At 51.3% G+C, this 23,269-nt stretch overlaps 1 protein-coding gene across 1 annotated transcript in view; it reads left to right on the top strand.

The window, feature by feature from the left end:
- The first annotated feature begins 1,657 nt into the window (after positions 1-1,657).
- Positions 1,658-23,269, top strand: part of ITGA11 (integrin subunit alpha 11) — a 94,446-nt gene continuing 72,834 nt past the window's right edge. Inside the window, exons 1-2 of the mRNA XM_084781158.1 lie at positions 1,658-1,866; positions 20,095-20,206. Coding sequence (XP_084637284.1) covers positions 1,815-1,866; positions 20,095-20,206 — 164 coding nt within the window. The 5' untranslated portion in view covers positions 1,658-1,814. The remainder of the gene's footprint in view (positions 1,867-20,094; positions 20,207-23,269) is intronic.

The following is a 23,269-nucleotide window of genomic DNA, read 5'->3' on the forward strand; positions in this document are numbered from 1 at the left end:
ACACGCAAACATGTGCACAGACATATACAAAAATAAAGTGTCATAGTGAAGGGTTATGGATGTAGCCCAGTGGCAGAGCACTTGCCCAGCATGCTTGAGACCCTGGGTTCGGTTCCCAGCACCACAAAGCAAATGGAAAAGAATGCTAAATAACAGTGGATGACAATCATCTAAACATTATGCTGGAGTCTTTGTCCCGGCAGATGACAAAAGGAGGAAAGAGGCAGAGAGAGACATTGGTTCTTTTGATCTGCCAGCTCTTTTAGAAGAGCAAGAAAGCCTGTCCCTTTATCGTGTCAGTTTATCATGCCCTCTTTTCTGAGACTTGACCCTGAGGGTGAGAACACTGGTGCGTTGCCTTCCAGACTCAGACCTGCGTCTCTTCTCCCTTCCCTTCTCTCCTCCACTCCTTTGGGTTTTTTTTTTAATCTACCCTTTTCTTCTCTCCCCTCTTCTCTCCTTCTTTTCTTTCCCCCTCTCCCTCCCTCCCTCCTTCTTTCTCTCCCTCTTTTTCTTTCTGTGCCCCCCCACACTCCCCCAGGATTAAAAAAAAACCAGCTTCCTCAGCCTTTGTAAATGGTGAACCTTCCCAAAGTAGCCTCCAGAATCCTCCCTGAATGTCCGTCCTTCTGAGAAGGCCTCCCCATCTCTCCCTGACACCCTCCCTCTGGGCTCCTTCACACCTTTTGTACTCATCCATCCACTGCCCTCTTCTGCTCCTGAAGACAAGGGGTTAAGTGCCCTTACAAAGCGAGGAGATCTGAGGGGGGAGGGGCGAGTCAACAAACGGATCAATTGCTGTTTAATTTTTCTGTGAAATACAGTGAAGACCAGAGGAGAAAGCGATGCACACACAGTCTGCAGATCTGTACAGTGGCCTTGGGAAAACTGTTCTGTGAAAGTCAAGGGTTCTCTACTCTAGTTTCCCCCCCCCCAACCCCCTGGCTACCCTACTAGCTTCCTCTGCTGCCCCCCTTCTAGGAAGGCCAGCCACCACACCCACAGACTGTAGCCCAAAACCCGATTAAAAGCTCAGGCAATAAACACGCATTGGAGTAAACTGTTCATGATTACAAGGGCTGGGGAGTAATGCCTGGGTTCCAAAGAGAAGCTTCGTGAACCATGAACTGTCAGACGTGGCCTCTGGTCCCCCTGGCCACTTTGGAATTGTTCAGGTCTGGAGGGTGGGGCGGTGGAAGTTGGAGATAGTCTGTATTTATTCCAGGGTCCAAAGAAACACTGTGGCCTTGACATTTTAAGCCCAGGAAACAGAGATGAAAGTATATCAAAATGAATGTTGTTAGGGGAGGGGAATTCATCCAACTTGTCCAAAGGAGATCTGTCACAGAGTGGCCCTCGGTCATCTTGGGGTTCCCCTATGGTCTTTACAAGGTTCTTCCCCACCCCCTTCACCTCCCAAACGAACACCATATCTCTCTTTTCCTGGACGAACCCTAATTTGGATGGGGATAAAAGAGAGGCAGGTGCTGCTCTGGCTAGGTGGCTGGCTCCCAGAAGCCGTCGTCTATCGTGACCCTGAGGTTAGATGGGGCTTGGAGTGGAGGAGGGCGACACGGAGAGGGCAGCAGCCTGCCGCCGGCCCAGGTGGCAGAGGGGCCGAGACTGGCAGGGAGCCAGGGCCGCCGCGGTGTCCGCCCCTCCCCGCCACCGGAGCCCTCCCACTTCCTTTGAGCCGCTGTCAGGGAGCTGGAGCCGGGAGCAGTGTAGGCTCCGGACGCCGCGCGCAGACTCAGGCTGTCGCTCTGGCTCTCAGCCCCGCGACCACCACGACATCCGCCACCGCGCTGCGGGCCATGGACCTGCCCAGGGGTCTTCTGGTGGCCTGGACCCTCAGCCTCTGGCCAGGTATGTGTCCCTCTCGCCTCTTTTTGCTTCCGGGAGCCCCTCCCTAGTCCTCCAGGACCTTCGCTCCAGCTGTGAGGAGAGAGATGCGAAGTGCCTCCCTTGGCAGTACTTGGGGGCACAGGTCTGCAGGGAACCAGCTGCTGCTAAATGGTCCCGCCAACACAGCAGAGAAGGGAGGTGTGCCTAGAAAACTCTTTCTAGGACTTTGGTGTGTTTGGGAAGAGGGGACTCGGGTTGCTGAAATCACTTAACATTAAGTTCCCACGTGTCCACCCGGACATCCCTCCATCGCCTAGAGCCCAAGTCTAGAGAGGGGGACAGATCATGCCGAGCGAGCGTGACCTGACAGCCCTCTTGCCACCGGAGGAGGAGCATCCTGAAGTCTAGAGAGCCAGACTGTGGCGGCCCCTGAGACCTGGGAGCCTTAAGAGGTCCCGAGTCCCTCCAGTTTGTCTGCTAGGCATTGGCAAGCCCTCTTCAGCCCAACCACAGGCAGTGGGCACAATCCCTCAGCCCAGAACCGGTGAGAATGATACTTACCATTTGTGTAGGGACAGAGCAGCGTCCCCCAGCTCGCGCTCGGAATTATGCAATAATCCAGTAATTCGGGGGAAGCCGCCACCATCACTGAAACGTGCGCCACTGCTTAATGCACTCCAGGTGTGGGGGCGCAGCGGGAACCTCGGCACCCGCCGGGAGGAAAGAGAGGCGAGTCTTTGGACTCTCAGTCTGGGATATCCCGGCTCAGGCCTCCAAGCGGCCGGTGCCCAGCACAGCATCAGCCAACCCGCACTTCACAGCGTGCGGCTAGAGAAAGTTTTCCTGGCCCCTTCACAGCGTGGCAGAATGCTCCAGGCACAGCCAGAGCCTCGGCTACCAACTGGCCGGGTACCGGCTGCCGGCCTTGACTCTCTTTCTGAGTGGCCCCGGCTCTAGCTGAGATCGATAGGAGGGGACAGAGGCGGTGACAAGCCCTGAGGTAGTGCAAGAGGAGACCCACCGCTACCAAGCTGTGGTCCCTTATTCCAGTCTGGGGACACATGTATGCCCTCTTGTCTTTTGCTGCTTCTGGGATCGCCTACAGATGAAAGGCCTGTTGAAACTAGCTGAGTTTTTTTTTTTTTTCTGATCTCAGAGTCACAGTTGGAAACAAACATTCCTGCATGGGGTTTGGGGTTGGGAGAGGGGCAGGGGAAGCGTTACTGCCAGACCAGAAGCTTCCAGAAAGCTCCAGGCATACCCATTGGAGGTACACTTAAGCAGGGAAGGAACTGTCTGCAGTCACTAGAGATCCAGCCACAGGAAGATGAAAAATAATCCTGGGTGGCTTCAGACAGGTGTCCCCAGAAAATGGGGACAGTCTAAGCATCCCAAAGCTGAGAGCAAGAGTTTGGAATCTGGCTCTGCACAGAGAACCTTGTGAGCTCCCTAAAAGTTGTTTTCTCATGGGGGACAATGGAGGCAGAATTCTGGGTTGTGGAGGCCGGGTGATTGAGGCTTGGCGCACAGTGGGTCTCCATCAGTGGTTGCTAAAGTTGGTTCAACTGAAGGGGGCGGAGCCCTGAGGGATGGGGGCGTTGAAGGACTTCTCAAGACAGGATTTGTGACTCATCGCTCCCTTTATATGGAGAAAACCATTTCTACGTTGTGTCTGGTCAGTTTGGGGTTTTGAAATATGGGACTCATTAAACCTATCAGTCGGTGTTAGACGGGTATCTGCTCGCAAGAAGACGGTAAGGAACTGAGCAGAGCAAATGTGTGTGCGCGTGTGTGCGTGTGCCCTGACAGGAGAGATTCAGTGTCCAGCAGACAAGCAAGGAAGACTTCCTGGAGGAGGAATTGGATCCCCCAAAAAGCGTAGTGAGTGGGAGGGATATGACACTGTTCATATTTCTAGGGACTAAAGAAGAAAAGGGTGACAACGTGTTTGTGTGTGGGGGGGTGCTGTTTGAGTGTGTGTGTTCTTGTAGGGGGAATGTGTGTATTTGGGTGTGGGGTGTGGTGTTTTAGAAAGTGAAAAACCCAAATGTTTGATTTTACCAATAAAGACTCAGGAGCCAGATGCTGGGGTGAAACCTGCCAGCTCGGAGAAGCAGAGAAAGCGCCCAGTTGACCTTCCTACTCAGCTCATGTCCCAGAGGGAAAGGCCAAAAGCTAAAAGCCAAGGAGCTTGCCAGCTTAAAGCCCAGAAACCTCTTCTTCTTATCCACGCTGTCTTAAATACTCTTCAACTCAAAATGCCCCCTACTCTTTAATCCCTGCCAGCTGGTTTCCTGCTCTGCCTCTTGACCTAGGCTTGACTTTATTAAATCCTATGCGCAGAAAGCTCTTGAATTAAAGGTGTGTGCTAGGGCTGAGCCACACCATAATCCCCTGTTTACAATAAACAGAATGTTCTTGGATTAAAAGTGTGTGTTAGGGCTCCGCCACACCAAATCAGAAATAGGGTTTTACAGTTCACAGTCTCGGGGTTCACAATGGGATCAAACATCCTGCCACAGAGGTGTGTGTGTTTGTGTGTGTGTGTGTGTGTGTGTGTGTGTGTGTGTGTGTGTGTGTGTAAGTATGTGCATGCATAGATGAGTGTGGAGGCCTTAGAATGGTTTCAGGTGTTGTTCCAATATTATCCACCATTGTGAGACTGTCCCTCACTGACCTGGGACTTGCCAAGTAGGCCAGGGTAGCTGACCTCATGAGTCCGAGGCCTGCCTGTCCCCACCTCCTCAGAACTAGGATTACAAATGCAGGCCATAACACTAGTTTTCATTTTAAAAGCATGAAGGTACCTGACTAGTCTGGACTTTGTGTACTGGAAGGGTTTGAGGGATCCCTGGGTCATTTCCCTGACCCTGGTGCATAATTGACTTTGGTCTCTTACCTGTCAATCATTTGGGATGGACGGGAGACTTAAACAAGGCAAATCAGGCAGTGTGGCCATGAAGACCCCAGAGTCCTGCTGTCCAGAATCGACCTGGACCCTGTATGTAGTTAGGCTTTACTGCTCCTGACAAATCGCTGCCTGTGCCTCAGTTTCCTCTTCTGCAGAATTTGCAAAGTTATTGCAAAGACTGAAGAAGCGATTTTCCTAGTGTTTGGCCAGTACCTCCATAGTAAGCCAGCTTCCTCTCTAGTGGCTACTTCGTAGGTCATGACTCTGACCATTAAGTAGAGACCTAAAGTTGCTCCGAAGCAGCGCCCTCAAGCTCACTTCACAGCAGAAGTCCAGGGAGGTGTACTGGAGGCTCAGAGACATACGTGCCAGGACCCTAAGTAAACCAAGACCCCCTCCCTCCCACTCCTCCCAGCAAAGGCCTGTCCCTAAGTCTTGGTCTCAGAACAGTCTGAAGGGCTTAATACTTGGGAGTGAGGTTGGCCTAAAATCGATTTGCTCTTGGGTGGTTCTTTGTTGTTAGGGAGGGGAAGGACCAGCACACTTTTGTGTGTTCCCCCCTCAACAAGAAAACCAGATGGCATGCCAGCTCTGTGGCTATCAGAGACTGAAAAGGCTTGACTCTCTGCTCTCCAGCCCCCCCGCTTTCCACTTAGCTGTCATACCTGTGGCCCCCCCAAAGAAGAGATGAGAATCCCACCCTTCTTCTGGTTCCCAGCCACACAAGTGCCCCTCAAGGAGCTCACTCAGCTCTCCCCTCCCACTTGCCCTCTCTGAATCTCGCTTTCTTCCTTTGAGGAGCAGACCCCCCCCACACACACACACACTTTTATCCTCCTCATCCCAGTATGTAGTCCCAGTGTCCTGTCCCTGTTGCTTGGACTAAACCTATACTCTGAGCTGATTAGCTTGGCTCTTGCTATGTAGGCTGGAGTTCATTTGAGGAGTTTGAGGAACTCTCTTTCCTCTCCACAATTCCCAATTTGGGGTATTAACTGTCTCTCTGCAAGCTTCAAGTTCTTTTTAAGAGTCAAAGTTGGTCACAGCAGTGTAGCTTTAAGGGGAGCTGGGAAGAGACTCAGTGGGTAAAATGCTTGCCACGCAAGTCTGAGGATCCAAGTTCAGCACCTCAGAACCCATGTTAAAAAAAAAAAAAGCCAAGCACAGTAGGGTATGCCTGTTATCTCAGCGCTGGGAAGGCAGAGGCAGAGATCCCTGGGGTAAGCTGAATCTGAGAGCTCCACCGTCAGTGAGAGAGTTAGCCCCCAAAAGTAAGGTAACGTGTGATTACGTGACAGCTGACCTTGACCTCTGGTCTTACATGTACCTGCACCCACACATGAACATGTGTACACAACACACACATACCATTGTCACAGACATGACATCTGTCCTGCCCACTTAATGTCCAGTCTGTTCCTACCCTTTTTACCCCTATACCGAAGACTGTCACCAAGAAGACACAGCCTTGTGAAGTTACCTTCTTCCAAAGAGATTGTGAGCTCCAGAGACACCCACACATCCTTAGTATGGAGTGCCTGCTGTAGGGCGCCCTGGTTAAAATGCGGACAGTCCCAGCACCAACATGTCCATCCTCATGACTCCCGTTCCCAGCCAAAAGCCCAGAAGTTTGTCAGCAGCAAGGGAACAAAGTAGAAAGAGAGACCTGAGTCACCTATAAACTAAATGTCTGCAGGGACTTTTCGTACGGTGTCCTTAAGACCTAAGTTAGAATATGTGTGAAATCTCACCTGCAGGCAGCAGTGCATGTGGCCCAGGCCCACCCTGCTGCCTCTCATCTCTTTCTCTGGAACATTAAGTGCTTGTTATTTACCAAGCAGTAACAGCCAGCATGTGCAAGGGCTGGGGAGCCAGACTGCCCAGATTCTGATCCCTTCTAGGTAGGTGAGCCTGGGCGGGACCCTGAGGGCATCATCTCCTGAAATGTAAAATGAAGGGAATGACTATTTCTCAGGCTGATGTTCTGGTTAGTGGCCCATATGTGATTCATCCATGTTCATTGTACCAAACGGTCCTGGGCAGCTCGTAAGCCTCCGTCCATGGGAGCTGGTAATGTCGCTCTAATCATTTCTTCTTTTCTGTTTGTATGTGGGTGTGGGTGTGGGTGAGTATGTGCGTTCAAATGTCACGTGTATGTGGGGGGGGCGCGGGGGAGCCTGTAAATTCCGGGAGAGAGTATCCGATCCCTTGGAACCAGACTTACAAGTGTTTGTGAGGTGCCTGGACGCAGGTGAAAGGAACGAAGCTCAGATCCTCTGGAAGAGCAGTGAGCACCCTTAACCGCTGAGCTGTCTCCCCAGCACTTCACCGCTTCTTTCTTGGTTTGTGTCTGGCACTGTGGCAAGCTCTTTCTCACCTCTCATGGGGTCCTCACCGAGTCACGGCTCTGATTGCCAGGCTAGTCCAAGGTCATGGCAGGGCCTTGAGTCAAAGACGGTGCCAATAGAAGGGTGGTATTGAACTCAAGACCTCATGCACCCTAACTATGCAAGCACTAAGCTGGGTCTCCTGGCCCACAAGCCTCTGCTCTTTAGAAAGTGAGCCTTGAGATCATAGAAAAACAATATGATGTTCTTGTGAGGAACTGTATCCTAGAGACATGGGATCTGAATGCAGAAGTCCACTCTCCCTGGGCAGGAGCAGGGCAGCCTCCCCTCTGTTCTCAGCTGTATAAAGACTCCTCCAGGTAGGACAGTGGGAAGTGGTCCCCAGGTGGTGACTCATCAAAATCAGCCCCTCTCAAGGGTTCTGTCACCTGCCAGCCTCCAAGAACCCTAACACTGAATGCCCAGCTGGTCCCATAACCCCCTCTCTCCCTCCCTCAGCCCCAATGAGAACTTGCTCAGCATTTCAGGTCTAATAAGCTAATCGATGCTGAATATTGCTGATGAGTGAGGACAACTTGATGCCTCCTACTCAAAGACATTTGCCTTGAGCCAAGGGAACTAAGGGCCAGTGGTGGGCCTCAGGTAAAGCAAGGGATGTGCTGGCCATGGTCCAGCCCTTCAGCATCCTAGTCTGACAGGCCCTTCCCTAGCTACTGCCTATGATGGAGAGAGGCTGATGCTCTAGGGAGGAAAAATTCAGCCTGGGCCTTGGATGCTGCTGCTCAAAAGTAGGCAGAGATTTTTTTATTCCCTTGTGGCATGTGGGGCAAGTTACATGAATTACCATGGCAACATACTCCAGGATGCCAAACAGAATACAGGGATACAGGGAAGGTGTTTCTGCCTCTGCATTAGCGACTGACAGCTAGCTTTCTTCCCCAGCATCACCCAACTAAGCCAGCCCTCCAGGACCCCTGAGAGTGATTTCCAGGGCTCAGCTGCTCTTTGTGGGAAGGTTGCAAATGGATTCCCACTCCCAACAGCCTGAATAGAGCATTTCATGTGTTTCTATCATCTCTCAGGAGATGCGATGTGTCTCAGATGATGGGAGAACTGAGATGCAATGGTTGAGAGGCCCCCCCCCCAGGACTTTCCCAGGATCACATGGGGACCAGACCAGATCTTCTAGCCAAGGGTGAGATTTAGAACCTAATTAGCTACACCCACCAGGAGAACTTAACAAAGAACACTACTTCATCCCAAGGACTGAGGCTTGGTAGGTTTTCTGTATTTGTGGGAGGCAGGTAATATAAGGCTACTCAAATGCCTCTCTGTAGACAGTTGAGGTGTGTCTGTAGACTGCTGAGGTGTTCTCTGTATATCACTGGGGGTTCTCTAAAGACTACTTGGAGTTTTTCTGTAGACTGCTGGGAGTGGTATGTAGACCACAGGGGGTCTGTAGATAACTGGGCGGTCTCTGTAGATCACAGGGTTTTTCCTGTAGACCATAGAGGTTCTCTGTAGACTATTGAGGACTCTCTGTAGATCACTGGGGGTTCTCTGTAGGTCACAGGGGGGGGGTCTCTGCCTCCTTCTCTGTCTTGTGCATTCCCAAGCCCCTCACTTTTTCCTCCTTCCAAGAAAGAACCACAAAATCATCTTTATTTCCTCTCCACCTTCTGGAATTGCTCTTTTGCCCCCATCCATCCGGACCTCTCTCTCAATAGCAGAAAGCAAGCAAGCAAGCAAGCAAGCAAACAAACAAACTAACAAACAAAATATGCTGAAATCTAAACTGAATCTGTCTGGTTCTGACCTTTAAGCCTTTACAAGCTGCTCGCTGCTATTGGGTTATACCCAGACTATCAAATCCAGGCAGATGCTGCATGATCAGCCTACACTCAGGACTCGACCCTAGCAGGAACACATGCGTGGGCACACCAGCTGCCTCAGGCTCCCGTGTTATGGTCCCCTGTGCCTTGCCCCCTTTCTCCCACCTGTCTCTTGCTTATTCTCGGGCCTCTTAGAAGCCTCCCCTAACCCCTGAAGACACAGTCTGGACGCCCCACTTGTGTGATCCCAAGGCTAGAGCTTACTTACCACAGAGCATTCCAGCTGCCTGGCCATCTTCTCCTGCTGCCTTGAAAGCACAACAATAGCAGAGGGCACAAGTCTGATTGCCTGTATCCCCAGCTTTTACACAGTGCTACCACAGCAGGCACCCAGTGACGCAGGGTAAAGAGAAGAGCTATCTATCCCTCCATGAAAAAACTGAAAGACAGCTGGACAGATAGCTGGCTTTGCACATTACACCATCAGGTCCTAACACAGGTAGCCTGTGGGAGCTACATGTAGTAATGGGCTCTCTGGTGTGGTTGAGAACACTGTTACCCAGAGAGCTTCTGGTTTCGTGGGAATGAGTACACTTTAGGATAAATGACCATGATACAGTGAAAGATGTAAGAAAGGCTCTAAGGGAGCTTCAGATACAGGACTCAGGTTTCAGAGGCAAGAGGCAGACTGCAGGTGAGGACCAGTCCACAAGCAGAAAAGGTGGGTGCTCGATGTGCAGCTGGGCAAACTCTTTAGTGTCCAGTCAGCAGGATGCTGGGTCACGTGCTGTGAGCAACCATAGGGATGGAAAGGCCAGCTAAGGTCACTGAGAAAGGACCTAAACGCCGACTAGAACACTTGGGTTGGTAGATGGAAGTCACAGAAGGGATCTGTGGGAGGGAAGGTAGACAGATGCTCTAATCTGTGTTTTCGGAAGCTTCCTGAGGGGGGTTGGGTAGGGGGAAACCGATACCATAGGACAGTGACAAGAAGGTAAAAGGGTGGGATGCCCACTGCTGTGACCCAGACAAGAGAAGCCAGAGCCTGAGATGAGCATGGGCGAAATGAAAGAGAAGTGAGGCCAGGAGATGAGGTCTTATGGGGCTGGGTCCTAAGAGAAGGGACAGTGTAGGTGGCAAAAGGTCAGGGTCGCTGGCCTGTGGAGGGTACGAGAGGAGAAGAGGTTCAAACAGGGGATCTTGGGTCAGCTCTGGGCTTGGTGGCCCTTGTGAGGTGGACGGAGGGGCACTTAGGGCCAGGGCAGCTAGAAGCTCAGAAGCTTGTAGGACCAGTGTTTGAACTGGGATCCATCACACAGCTGGCCTCACAGGCCTACAGACTGAGGCAGGTTCTAGCACCCAGCATCACAGAGACTCTGCCCTCCATCCCCCTCCCAGGCCACAAGCAGTGATTCATGCCCTAAACTTAAAGAGAACTCCAATTCTGGTTTTTAAAGAGCAGAAGAAACCATTGAAAGAGCCAGGCCAGACCGCAAGCCAATCATCAGCCTTGGAATGTGCTTGCTGCTGACGGTGAAGCCAGCCAGGGACAGAGGCACTGGCAGACCTCGGAACAGGCCCTGCCCATCATCCCAAACAGGACCAAATTGACCTCCCAGATGTTCTCCAGTCTTTTCAGAGTGGGCCGGCCTGAGTTCTATCCCACACATCTTAAACCCAGCCCCTCACGCCACCTCTGCCCCTAGAGACTGGTCCTGCATCACCCTGAACCTATCACCCTGAACCTGAAGCCTCTCTCCAAGTTTTCGTACTCTGATCAATCCAGAGGACTAAGGCCAGGAGGCAGGCAGAGCCTGGGGGCCCTACCACGGCGAGGCCTTGGGGAAGGAAGTCCCCATGGCTTGTGGTAATGGGTGTCTAACGGGTCTCCCTGACTTTTGCGTTGGCTTTAAGGCTTCTCTGCCTTCCAACCAAGAGACTGCTGCTAGGTCAGCTTGGGCCATGCCAGCAACCCCGAAAGGACCCCGGCTTTTCTGACTACGTCTTCAGCTAGGCCCAGGGTCCCACTGCCCCAGACACCGTGTGTATTAGTTACTTTGTATTAACAATTCTGATGCCCTGATAAGACACTGTGACCAAAGACACCTCTCCGTAACCAGTTTCTCCACAAAGCACCACCAACCGGAAACAAGTGCTCAGATGTTGAGCCTATGGGGGACGTTACTCATTCAAACCGCAACACCTTGACCGCTCCCCCTGGGAACCCTCTGTCACTTCTTTTCAGGTCCCTGTCTCACCAAGGCCCTAAGTTTAGCTACTGATAGCTAAAAATTTCACCCTCCTCTATGGACTCTCACGTAGACAGGTGCCTTCCTACATCCTCCCTGCTTTAGCACCTTGGAGGCAAAGAAGAAAGAAGAAAGGAGGAGGAGGAGGAGGAGGAAGGACTCCAATTTCCTCCCCCAAAATGTTGCTAGTATATGAAGGCTTAAGTGGGGAGAAGCTTGCAGCTTTTCCTATGCCTTGGCAATTCTAGAAAAGCCTCCTCTTCCAGGAAGCCCTCCTGGATGGTTGATGGGTAACTGTCATGTTTCTATGAGCTTCTCTACTCTTCAGGGGTGGCCTATAGCCATTAGCAGTGGTGCCTTTACCTCCTCCCCTTACACTCTCCCCCTTCCCCGAAGCATCAGCCTGTCTTGCCCAGCCTCCAGCACACTCTTCTTGCTCTGCGCTCTCTAGCAGTTCCTGTCAGCCAGCACCCTCTTTTCCTCAGACCTGGCTCTACTCCACCTGCTACACAGGGAGCCATGTTTGATAGAGTGTCTCTGTTCCTGTCCCATCCTTCACCAGGACTGTGTGAAGTATTAGAGTTAGCCCAACAAAGCCTGTCTAAGGCAACTCTGAATGCTATTGAGGCCAGGACTCCAGACCTCCGTTCACCTCTCAAGTAAACACCTGGCCTTCCTGTTTCTAAAAGCCCCTTGGGGTCTCTGCTCCTGACTTCTGACATCACTTCCTAGGCCTGAGTTCTGACTATAGCGCCTTGGAAGGAAGAAATTGACAACAGGGACTCAAGTGTGTGCATGCGTGCACATGTGTGGGTGCACGTGTGAGTGTGTGTGTGTGTGTGTGTGTGCACGCGCGCACACGCGTGCATGTGTACGTCTGTGTCTGTGTTTGCAGGTACATGTGCAGATATACACAGAGGCCAGAGGAGAAAGCCTTGGGTGCCACCCACCTTGTTTGTTTGAGATAGGCTCTTTATTTGGCTTGGAACTTGCTGGAAGCTTAAGCTGACTGGCCAGTAAGCCTCATATTTCCACCTGACTCCACATCTTTAGCACCAGGATCACAAATGCACACACCACCTGTGGTGGCTTGAACAGGTTCGGCCCCCACAGATTCCTGTGTTGAAAAGCTTGGCCCATGGGGAGTGGCACTATTGGGAGGTGTGGCCTTGGTGGAGTAGGTGTGGCCTTGCTGGAGGAAGTGTGTCACTATGGGGGCGGGCTATGAGGTCTCCTCCTGCTCAGGCTCTGCCCAGTGAGGAACAGTCGCCTTCTGCTGCCTTGGGATCGAGATGTAGGACTCTCCCAACTCCTGTTCCTGCACCATGTCTGCCTGCGCGTTGCCACGCTTCTCACTGTGACGAAAATGCACTGACCCTCTGAAAACTGTAGGACAGCCCCAATTAAATGTCTGCCTTTATAAGAGTTGCCTTGGTCTTCACAACAGTAAAACCTAAATAAGACACAGCCATATCTAATTTTTTTTTTTTAATTTCAAGGATCAAACTCAGGTCTTCATGCTTGCGAACACATTACCAGCTGAGTATCACCCAGCCCTGGGAACTCTATTTCAACATAGCTCCCACTAGCACCAGGGAGCAGGCCAGACTTTGATCTTGCTCACATTCGTGGGATATACTGGGTCCCAAGATGCTCCCATGAGGCTCAGCAGTGACACCTTCACAGAGTCTGAGCATCCCAGACAGGTGGCCCACCCTTGCTTTGCCCCAATGTCAAGATGCTCACTACTCTCCGGGCAGTTCTCTGTTTCCTAATGACAACAGATGGTCCATGGAAAAGTGCGGAAGAAAATAGAGATCATTGCTATCATAAAAAGCTGACCTATTCCTAGCACTCAGGAGGCAGAGGCAGGTGGTGGATCTCTGAGTTCAAGGCCAGACTGGTCTACAGAACAAGTATTAGGATAGAAAAAAAAAACCCAAAAATTAAAACAAACAAACAAACAAAAAACCCACCTAACCTATGCCCAAACCCAGGAGGACTGCCACATGAGCCTCAAGGAGCCATCCTCAAAGTCTCCCATCCCCCAGCAAGCAAGCCAGTGGCATCTAGTGGATCTATGTTGAGCCCTATGCAGCCAGAGAATGTTCTACGTGGGCGTGGGCATCCACTGCAGGGCGAGCCTGCTGTCTTGAAAGGGAAGGGCCCCCCACAACTCCTTTTTTTAGCTGACATTCAAAGAACCAGAACTGGGTGGCCTGGCAGTTCTCTGGGCCCTCGTTACCCTCCTTGCCCTTGTCCAAGGGAAAGCCCTGCCACAAATTGCACGTCCCCGGCTCTGCCCTGCTGTTTGCCCTGCTCTGCCCACTTCCCCGGCTGAGGCTAATCTGGGATACACATATCTCTTTATTTACACACCCAAGGCAAAATGAGACCCAAGCCCAGGAGCTGGAAACCAAGCCATTCTCTTGGAGCTAGAAGTATGCCAGAAAGGAGGAACATGGGACAGCTGCTGAGGCCAGATACTGCACCACTGACATCTGTGCAAACAGCACCTCAGCAGCTGTGCTGTACCGTGACCCCAGGAGAGAAGAGATAAGTGAGCAGGCCTGGATTTCTCCAAACCTTATGCCAGGGCACCTAGTCCGGCATGTACCTTTTCCAGGAGAAGAAACTGGGGCCCAGGAAGAAGAGGTCGGCCCCCAATTGCAGTACAAGCTAGAAGCCTCACTGCGATTGGAGCTAAGATTTCAGGGGCCGAATTCAGCACTCCAGGCTTCCCTGAGACTGTAGCTATCACAGACCTGTTAACCTCTATTGGCAGGTTAGTGTCAGGTTAGTGTCTCACACGTGTGTGTGTGTGTGTGTGTGTGTGTGTGTGTGTGTCTGTCTGTCTGTCTGTCTGTCTGTCTTTCTGTCTGTCTTTCACAAGTGTACTGTGACCACATGTTGTATGCGAAGCACTGTCCTAGGTGCTAAGGATACAGAAGAAAAGACAAAGTCGCTTTCAGTGTTGTGCTGACATGTTTATGGGTTGCTTTTGTCTCTTGGGATGAAGTAGAGGGAATTGGTGTGTGTGTGTGTGTGTGTGCACACAAGCACGCAGCTGAGGATGACAATAGGGTACATGCATGCATGCATGGCACGTGTGGAATCATGTGGAGGACAACCTTGGATGTCAGCCCTCAGGCACCTTCTACCCTGTTTGAAACAGGATCTCTCATGGGCCCGGAACTTGGCTACCTGGCCTACAAGTTTGCAGGTCTCTGCCTCCTGTAATAGCAGGTGAGCGCCATAGCACCTGGCTTTTTAACATGAGTTCTGTGCCTCTGAACTCAGGTGCCCGTGCTTATGAGACAGATGCTTTGTTGTGTGAGCCTTCTCCCCAGCCCTGGGCTGGAGAGTCCTTATGTGAAGCAGGTGCCAGTTACGCTGTAGAAATCTTCCAGCCCTGGTCAGTTTGAAAACTACCAAGGCATCATATGGTTAAATGTGAGCTTGAATACAATCAGCTCTTGTGAGAGCACTCCAGCACACACTGGTCCCTTCCCTTGTGGGACTCAAACCACCTGCAATTGTTTTTGACTGTTGAGGGAGGTAAAGAAGATGCTGTGAGGGGGAAGAACAGGTTCTTCATAAGACAGTCAAACAATCTCAGAGGCTTGACATTTAAACTCGGTGTTGAGAAGGAGCCACCAGCCGAGTAAATATCTTATAGAAAAGGGCCGGCTGATGGCTCAGGTACTGAAGTGCTTGCTAGGAACATGGCTCAGTTAATGAAGTGCTTGCTAGGAGGATGGCTGAGTTAGTGAAGTGCTTGCTAGGAACATGGCTCAGTTAATGAAGTGCTTGCTAGGAGGATGGCTGAGTTAGTGAAGTGCTTGCTAGGAACATGGCTCAGTTAATGAAGTGCTTGCTAGGAGGATGGCTGAGTTAGTGAAGTGCTTGCTAGGAACATGGCTCAGTTAGTGAGGTGCTTGCTAGGAGGATGGCTGAGTTAGTGAGGTGCTTGCTAGGGGAGTGGCTGAGTTAGTGAGGTGCTTGCTAGGGGAGTGGCTGAGTTAGTGAGGTGCTTGCTAGGGGAGTGGCTCAGTTAATGGAATGTTACCTTACGATTACAAGTTTGATTTCTACCACCCATGTGAAGAAGTCAGAGGGTGTGGGCACACACTTGTAACCCCAGTTCTGGGCAATCGGTGACAGGTGGATCCCCGAGGCTTGCCTGCCAGCAGTCTAGCGTGCTTGGTTAATGAACTCTTAAGTCAGTGAGAAACCCTGTCTCAGAAAACAAGGTGTACAGCATCCTGAGGAAGGACACTTCCAGACGTGGACCCTGGTCCACGCACAGCTCTCTCATTATTCATGAGACAGAGTGTTCAGACACCTGCTGTGTCTCTTCCCACATGCTCAGCCTTCCAGGGGCCAGGCTTTGCTTCTTCCTGCTGGCATGCTCAGGGATGCTGACTGCCAGAAGCATCAGAGGGTGTGGCCTGGGGACCTGCTGCTTCCCAGATGAGATAATGTCCCTGCGAGAACCCTCTAGAGCCAGGAGTGTGCTCACACAAGGTGCAGAGAGGCGACGCCTTTCCAAGGAAGCAGGCCCCCTCAGCTTTACCCTTTCTTCCTCCCTTCAACAGTCTCTTCCTTTAAGCCCCACCCCTTTCCCAGAACTTAACTGGGAGAAGTCATTTCTCCCTCTTGTGGAGCATGCCCCGACCTTGTTCCAACCCCTCGACTGTGTTCACACATGCACACAGCCCACTTTCTATTAGAGTGGTACTCTGCACCTGCCTGAGGGAGGAAGCCTATGCAAGCCCTACCCAAAGACAAGAGAACGAAGAAGAAGAAGGGGAGGAGGAAGAGGAAATAAGGGATGGTGAGAAAAGGTGTGCATTGGTTGGCTATTGACGCCAACGGCGGGAGAAATATAAAGTTAGCTAGACCCCGTGGTGTGGCCTTCAGAAGGGAAAGCCAGGGTAATGCAGAGTTAGCAGAGGCAGGAGGCCCCTAAGGGCCTTTTTAGCTAAAGGAACGTGGCGCTGCTCTCCATAGAATAAGAGACCGTGAGGTGGGCTTTGTAAGAATAGACAGAGGTTCAAGTCTCTCTCCTGACAAGTCCCAAGTATGGGCGAGTCTACTCTATAGAGCAGAAGGCTTGTGGTAGGAAGGGAACCTGCTGTCACAAAGCCATCACCCAACCTAAGCAGTCAGTACCTTCCTGACTTCACTGCACCCTGTGACTCCAACAGCAGACAGGCCAGGCTAGGTGCTGAGGTGGGGGAGCAGTTCACCTTTGCCGGGAGCCCCAAGGCTGAGGGACACTTGTGTCAGACTCAAGTGCAAGCAGGGAAGTAAAGAACACCCCTGGAGAGTCCTGGGAGGAAAGCACCCATTTGCCCACAGGACTGACTGCTCCCAGGGCTGGTCTGCAAGCTTGCGTCTCTGATGAGGACAGAGGAGCACACAGACTCAGGACATCAGGACCGGAAGTGGTTAGCCTGGTGGGAGACTGATGCCCAGAGAGAGCTAACACCTTGTTCAGGACCGCACAGCCAGTAAGCAACAGATGCATGGAAGAGACCAGGTCTCCTTACACACAGCCTAGCTCTTCCCCATAGCAGTCTCAGCTCCTAAGAAGGACAGATCCATTCTGTACCATGCGCCCTTCTCTCAGCCCCTTAACGAGCTGTTTCAGAGTTGGACCACTGCTGGGCCTTTGACTTCGGCTCTCCAGCCATCACTGCTTCCCACCCTCTCTGGATGCTCGCATCCCTAGGAGAAGCCAGGGAAGGGACTCTCCAGCCACTCCAGCGCCACATGGTCATGTCCCGAGGGGTAATCGTGGGCAGTTTGGAATGTCGAGAGTTCTGACGGAAGCTTTGCAATGGTGGTTTGTTGCTGTGATGGAATTACTCAAGGAGAGCAACTTGAGGAAAGAACTTGTAGTTCACAACGTGAGGGTACAGTCTGTCATGATGGCAAAAGACTGAAGCAACTGGTCTCATACCCACAGTCAGGAGGTAGGGCGTGAAGAATGCTGGCGTTCACCTTGCTTTCCCCTCTTCACATGGTTCAGAATGCCAGCCTAGGGAACGGCACCACCGGCATTCAGGGTGTTATCCTATCTCTGTTACCCTAACCTCAATAATCCTTATGTTCAGAGATTTGGCTCCAAGGTGACCCTGGATCCCACCAGGTCGGCAATCAGTATGAACCGTTATAGTGATGCTCTGCTCTCTCACTCTGGGACTCGCTGAGGTTTAGTAGCAACATCCAGCTCTGGGGTGAAGGCTAGGCTTTCTGTGGAAAGATTACCACACTCCCTTGTCACCCACCAAAGGCCTCCATCCTTCTTGTAGTCTCATGTGTCCAGAAGCTCCGGTCTGTCGCCAAGTCTCCACGGTGCAAACAAGCAGAGGGAGAGCCAAGCCTGCATAGTCAGAGTTATGAACTGATGGTTTCCCTTTGGCTTGGGAATGCAAAACATTATCATTTCTGCCTGGAGATTTCCCTTCCCAGATGTGTTCAGCCAACGCTCAGATGAGCTCGCATTCTTCCCGGCCGCCTGGTCTCCAGTTCTCAATTGTTTGCAGAGATTCAAGGCAGATGCTCGTGTGCTGACAACTGGGAGTCGACTATGTGTCTGCCCCCCGGAGAACCACAGACATGTGTGGGGCTGTGCCCACAATGTGGGACCGAATCCTCTCTTGTCACAGCACCTGGGGCCCAGGGAAGCAGAGAGATGTTCCTCAGACACACGGCCAAATTGCAGCAAAGCTGCGGCTAGAACTCACATGACCCCGCCCTCCCAACACTTCTCTTGGCATCTTCAGACTCTTCTGACTTACAAACAAGTCTGTTGGCCCACTCGGCATGGCTGGGGACTCGGGCGACCTTGCGTCTTACGCAGGCAAGCATCGCTCCTCCCCAGAATGGGTCCCCAAGCAGATATTTTTCTGAAGTGAAGATCTGTAGGAAAAGTCACACCAAAGAAGTGATAGAGAGTAAGTAGGAGAGAGTTGCCTCCGCTCGGTAAAGCATTTGCCTCGCACGCATGAGGGCCCGAGTTTGAATCCCCAGAAGCTGTGTGAAAAGCCAGGTGTGGCAGATGCTGTGCGTTTGTAATCCCAGTGAATGCAAGGTGGGGAGGTGGAGACAGGTTGGTGCACGGAGCGACTGTGGCCTACTGGTGGAGTTTCAGGCCAATGAGAGACTCTGTCTCAAACCAAAGATAGAAGGCAGCTACAAAAGAACATACATGACCTCCACATGCACTGGAAGGCAGCTACAAAACAACATACATGACCTCCACATGCACTGACACATGCATGTACACACATACACACACATACATTCATACATACATACATACATACATACAAAGAATAAAGAGAGGGGCATGAAGAAAGACTAGTGACTTTGGGGAAATAGCTCACAAAGAGCTTTCCAAGAATCCTCGCGTTCTACGGATGCGTCTCAGATCTGGCAGGAGGAAGAGGCGCCACTGCCTGCCCTCACTATAGACCTCAGCCTCTGCTGCTGAACCCTGTGCAGTAAGTGCGCTCTACCAACTGAGCCAGTCCTGACTTCTCTGAGACTGTGGGCGCCCTCCCGGAAGATCCCTGGGAAGCTATTTGGGAGAGTGACGGGAGATGGTGAAGACAGGTGCCTCGCCACGTGGACATTCGACACACATTCCTTGAGCTACCATGGGGCTACCAGTGTCACGTGGGCCATCTCCCTCAGCCCTGGAGAACTGACGGGAGGCAGTAGCTCCACGTCAATCTTCACTAAGTGAGTCTGAGAACTGATCGCCCCGCTGACACTCAAGCTCGAGTCTGCGGCTCTTATCTCTTGGAACCAGCTGGTCATTTTCAAAAGCTAAGCAAGAAGGTGGGGAACCAGAGCAGCCATCAGACACAGAGTGAGAGCCATCAAGGAATTGTGGGTTCCCCTATGTCACCAAACTTGGAGCAGAAGAGTGGCACCTTGCCCAGCCCACCTCCCGGCATCTCTGCAGCCAGCCTATTGATCCCCATGTAAAATGACTTCTTGTTTGTTTTGTTTATATCTGAGGTCAAGAGTCCCCGAGGAGGGGTTGTATCTGCTCCCACATCACCACCAGGGAAAGAAAGCCATGGATTTTAGAACAACCAGAGATTGGCAAGAGCCAAGGTCAGAGGGACAGGTCCGATGTCATTTTTTAAGGAAATCCACCCTCTGGTTAGTTTGGCTGGAGCAGATCCACACAGTGACTGGATTCCGGTAACTTAACTGTCTCTTTCCGGCAGTCAAGCTTTATTCCTCTCTTCCCCGTGCAGACTGGGTAAGCGAGGGGGAGGCCCAGCCAGTTCTAGACAGAATTCCATGAAGGACACTGTGCTCTGACCCCAGGGTGAGACCTGATGTAGAGAGAGAGGACCCCTTTGCTAGAAAGAGCCTTCTTGCTCCTCAGCCCTCCAGGTCTGGCCCTTAAAGAGGGCGACCCTGCCCCAGGTCCCTAAGCTCTTTGATCCCCAAGCTGACCTGCTAAGTTCATCCCACAGACTAACCTCAGAAAGACACTGGGGCCCATTTCACAGGGCTGGTGAGAAACCAAAGCGTTCAATGTGGACGCAATGGCTGTTGCCAGCATCCTGGTCTCTAGCTTTTCTGTCAGCCACTATATGTACACAAGACCTTGCCCCGGGGCACTGAGGCTCCAGCAGTGAGAGTAAATGTCCTTCATTCAAACTGTAGCTCCCCAAAATAGGGTCTTTGCCTCCTGCATTGAGGCTACACCTTTCCCATCAGACTATGGATTCTCCCACAGAGGCTAGTCAATCACCTCCCACAAGGGCTCCTCAAAGACCAGGGCCTCTCTGAGGCAGCCAGATGGCCCAGACACTTCCCTAGGCATTGCCTGCACCCTCCACACTCACCTGTTTCTCTTCTCTTCTCCTACTCAGGATTCACGGACACCTTCAACATGGATACCCGGACTCCCCGGGTCATTGCTGGACCCAGTGCTGCTTTCTTTGGCTACACAGTACAGCAGCATGATATCAGTGGCAAGAAATGGTGAGTGAAAGCCTGGGTCACCTAGCCCAGCACTGTGTCGTACCACTGCCCTCCTTCCTACCCCTGGCCTGCCAGCTGCCCAGGCTGCAAGGTCCCTCCCAGGCCACCTGATTCCTGTGACTCCACTCTCCATCCCAGCAGGTCAAAATCTTGTAGGCTCTACACACAAGACCTGAGCAACCAATGGCATAGGCTCTTCCGTTGTCTCATCGGTGAAATGGGGCATGTGAAACCCCTTTTCCAGGTTATATGACCAAAGAGAGCAGGCACTGGGAGCTGCTGATAAGGCATCCTCAGAACCTTGGTGTCTGAACTGTGAAATGGTACCTCTGCCCTCATCCGCTTGGAGAGTGGCTGGGCTGTCTGCCGCTGGGTGTGAGGTTGTGCACAAGGTACAGAGACAGCAGGATGGGGCCAGAGAGAAGAAGAAAGTGAGGGTGGAGAGAAAGCCAGCCATAGCCCAGGACCCCCAGGTGAGGCAACAAAGGGGAAGCTTCAACCTCTAAGTTTTTAATAACTTTCTTATAAAACAGCTTTTTTGATCATATAATCTAATGTGTCAAGTGTACAAATCAATGGCGATTTTAGTAAATTTACTAGGTTACCAGGCCATGCCCAGAGGTCAGTGTTAGGACATTTCCATTGCCCCAGAGCATATTCCACACACATACGCTGGCACAGTTCAACCCAGTTATTCCCATGCCGGGTTCAGCTGATAGGCTCTCAGAGCCTTCCCATGAGTGCTGGCCACAGATGCTCCATGCCTGCTGACCCCAGCAAATCTGCTGACCCCTGCCTGCCCTTCGACCTCTGACCTTTCTACTCCCCTCCCCTTCGTCTGCTCAACACTCTCTCTAAATGGCACCATTCGCTGTTCAGTTCTCTAGACCTTCCTGTAGCCACCCCACCCCCACCCCCCACTTCCTCTCCTGCACCCCTGCTGTCTCTACCTCCACTTATCCTTGCTCCCCCTCCATCCTTCCCCTCCACTACTACCTCTTGCTCTTCCTCTTCCTCAATCCTCCCTTTTCTTCCCTCCCTCTTCCTCCTCTTCTTCATTCTCTTTCTTCCCCCCTCTTCCTTCTCCTTCCTCTTCCTCCTCCCAGCCCTCGTCCTATTTTTCCTCCTCTGTGCCCCTGTCCCCGCCCTCCTCCCCGGCTTCCTTCCCTCTTCCCACCCCCTACATCTTCCTTGTGTTTCTTCCCTCTTTGTCTTGCTCATCTTTCTGTTTAGGCCTAGCTGACACCGTGGTGTGATTATCTTGGGTGTACAGCCCAGTGAGCTTTTCCATCCATCTGCAGACAATCAGCTCCCAGTGTAGATGTAGACCACCCAGGTACCCCTCCCCAGTCAGTGCCCCCCCAGACAGGCCATGATTCTGACTCCTGTCACTATAGATTCATTAAGCCAGGTTTCATGCGTGTGTGCATGCATGCATATCTCTCTCTCTCTCTCTCTCTCTCTCTCTCTCTCTCTCTCTCTCTCTCTCTGTGTGTGTGTGTGTGTGTGTGTGTGTGCGCGCGCGCGCACATGTGTGTTGGGACAGTTTTGGATGGCCTTTCTTGGCCTGGAGCTCATGTAACCCAGACTGCCCTGACTGGCCTCTGGGATTACATCACATTTACCTTAAGTTGTACATTTATCAGCCATCTCTTGGTTAGTTCTTTTCATATTCCCCATTTAGGAAATCTATGCTTTTCCTCACATTTTTGTCATTGTCACCTCTGCTTTACTGGAGAAGTTGTTCTCTCATTTACATCGCTAATTACATCACTAATTGGTTTTTGCATAAGCTGTGCACTAAAGACAAAACATGGGTTTTTGTTGTTGTTGTTGGTGGTGGTGGTGGTGGTGCTGCTGCTGCTGCTGCCACCGCTGTCATTGTTGTTGTTGTTGTTGTTGTTGCTGTTGTTGTTGCTGTTGTTGTTGTTTTGCTGCCAGAATTGACCTGGTAGCATCTGTGGAAAGTTCATTTTCTCCACTGAACTCCATTGTCACCTTTGTTAACCATTACATGACCACACACCTGCAGGTCAGTTGCTTACCTCACTTCTGTTCCATTTATCTCTCTATCAAACTTGTATCAGTAAAAAAGCAGCTTTGGTCTGAAGCTGGGAATTTGACTCAGCTGATATAGCGCCTCCCTCCTGTGCACAAAGTGCTGGCTTCAGTCCCAAGCACCACAGAAACCAGGAGTGATGGTGCACACTGTAATCCCAGTGTTCCAGGAGGTAGAGCCAGGAAGATCAGAAATTCAAGGACATCATAAGCTATGTAGCAAGTTTGAGAACAGCCTGGGCAGTATACAACAATCTCAAGAAATAAATTTTGTAGTCAGGCATGTGAGTTCTCTGTATTTATTCATTTTGGGCACCATATTTCATTCTATTTTAAGCCCTATGCCCTTCCTTCTACCAACTTTCCTCCAATGGCATTCACTGACATTTTGATTATAGTAATACTAAATGTATAGATACATTTGAGAATAAATGAAATCATAATAATAGCAAGTGTCCTGGTCCCTTAATTTATTTAGCTTTACATTTTTTTCTCACAGTTTTCAATTTAAAGTCTTGACCATCTTTAGTTACACTACTTCCTACACATTTGCTTTTTATGCTGCTGGAAAGTGTGAGTGTGTGTGTGTGTGTGTGTGTGTGTGTGTGTGTGTGTGTGTGTGTGTGATAGGAGACATGCCACACCTGTATACAGAGGTCGGAAGACAATTTTGGGGAGTCAGTTCTTTCCTTTCACTTTCATGTGGTTCTGGGCATCTGGCTTGAGCCGCCAGCCTTGTGTGGCAAGCATCTTCGCCCAGTGAGTCATCTCACCCTATCCTGGCCTGTGGTTCTTTGAGGGTTTCTAAAAAGTCAGGTCATCTCACATGATCACGCTTTGTTTCTTCTTCCCAATCTTCTACTTCTTATTGCAGTGCCTAGAGCTGTCAGTTTAAGGCTGATTAGACAAGGTGACACCAAACAGTCTTAGTTTGTTTTTCTGTTCTTTTTCTTTATTTATTGGTTGGTTGATTGGTTGGTTGGTTGGTTGGTTGGTTGGTTGGTT

The sequence above is a fragment of the Acomys minous genome (assembly GCF_964271855.1).
Source record: "Acomys minous genome assembly, chromosome: 5".
In the NCBI taxonomy this organism is placed as follows: domain Eukaryota; kingdom Metazoa; phylum Chordata; class Mammalia; order Rodentia; family Muridae; genus Acomys; species Acomys minous.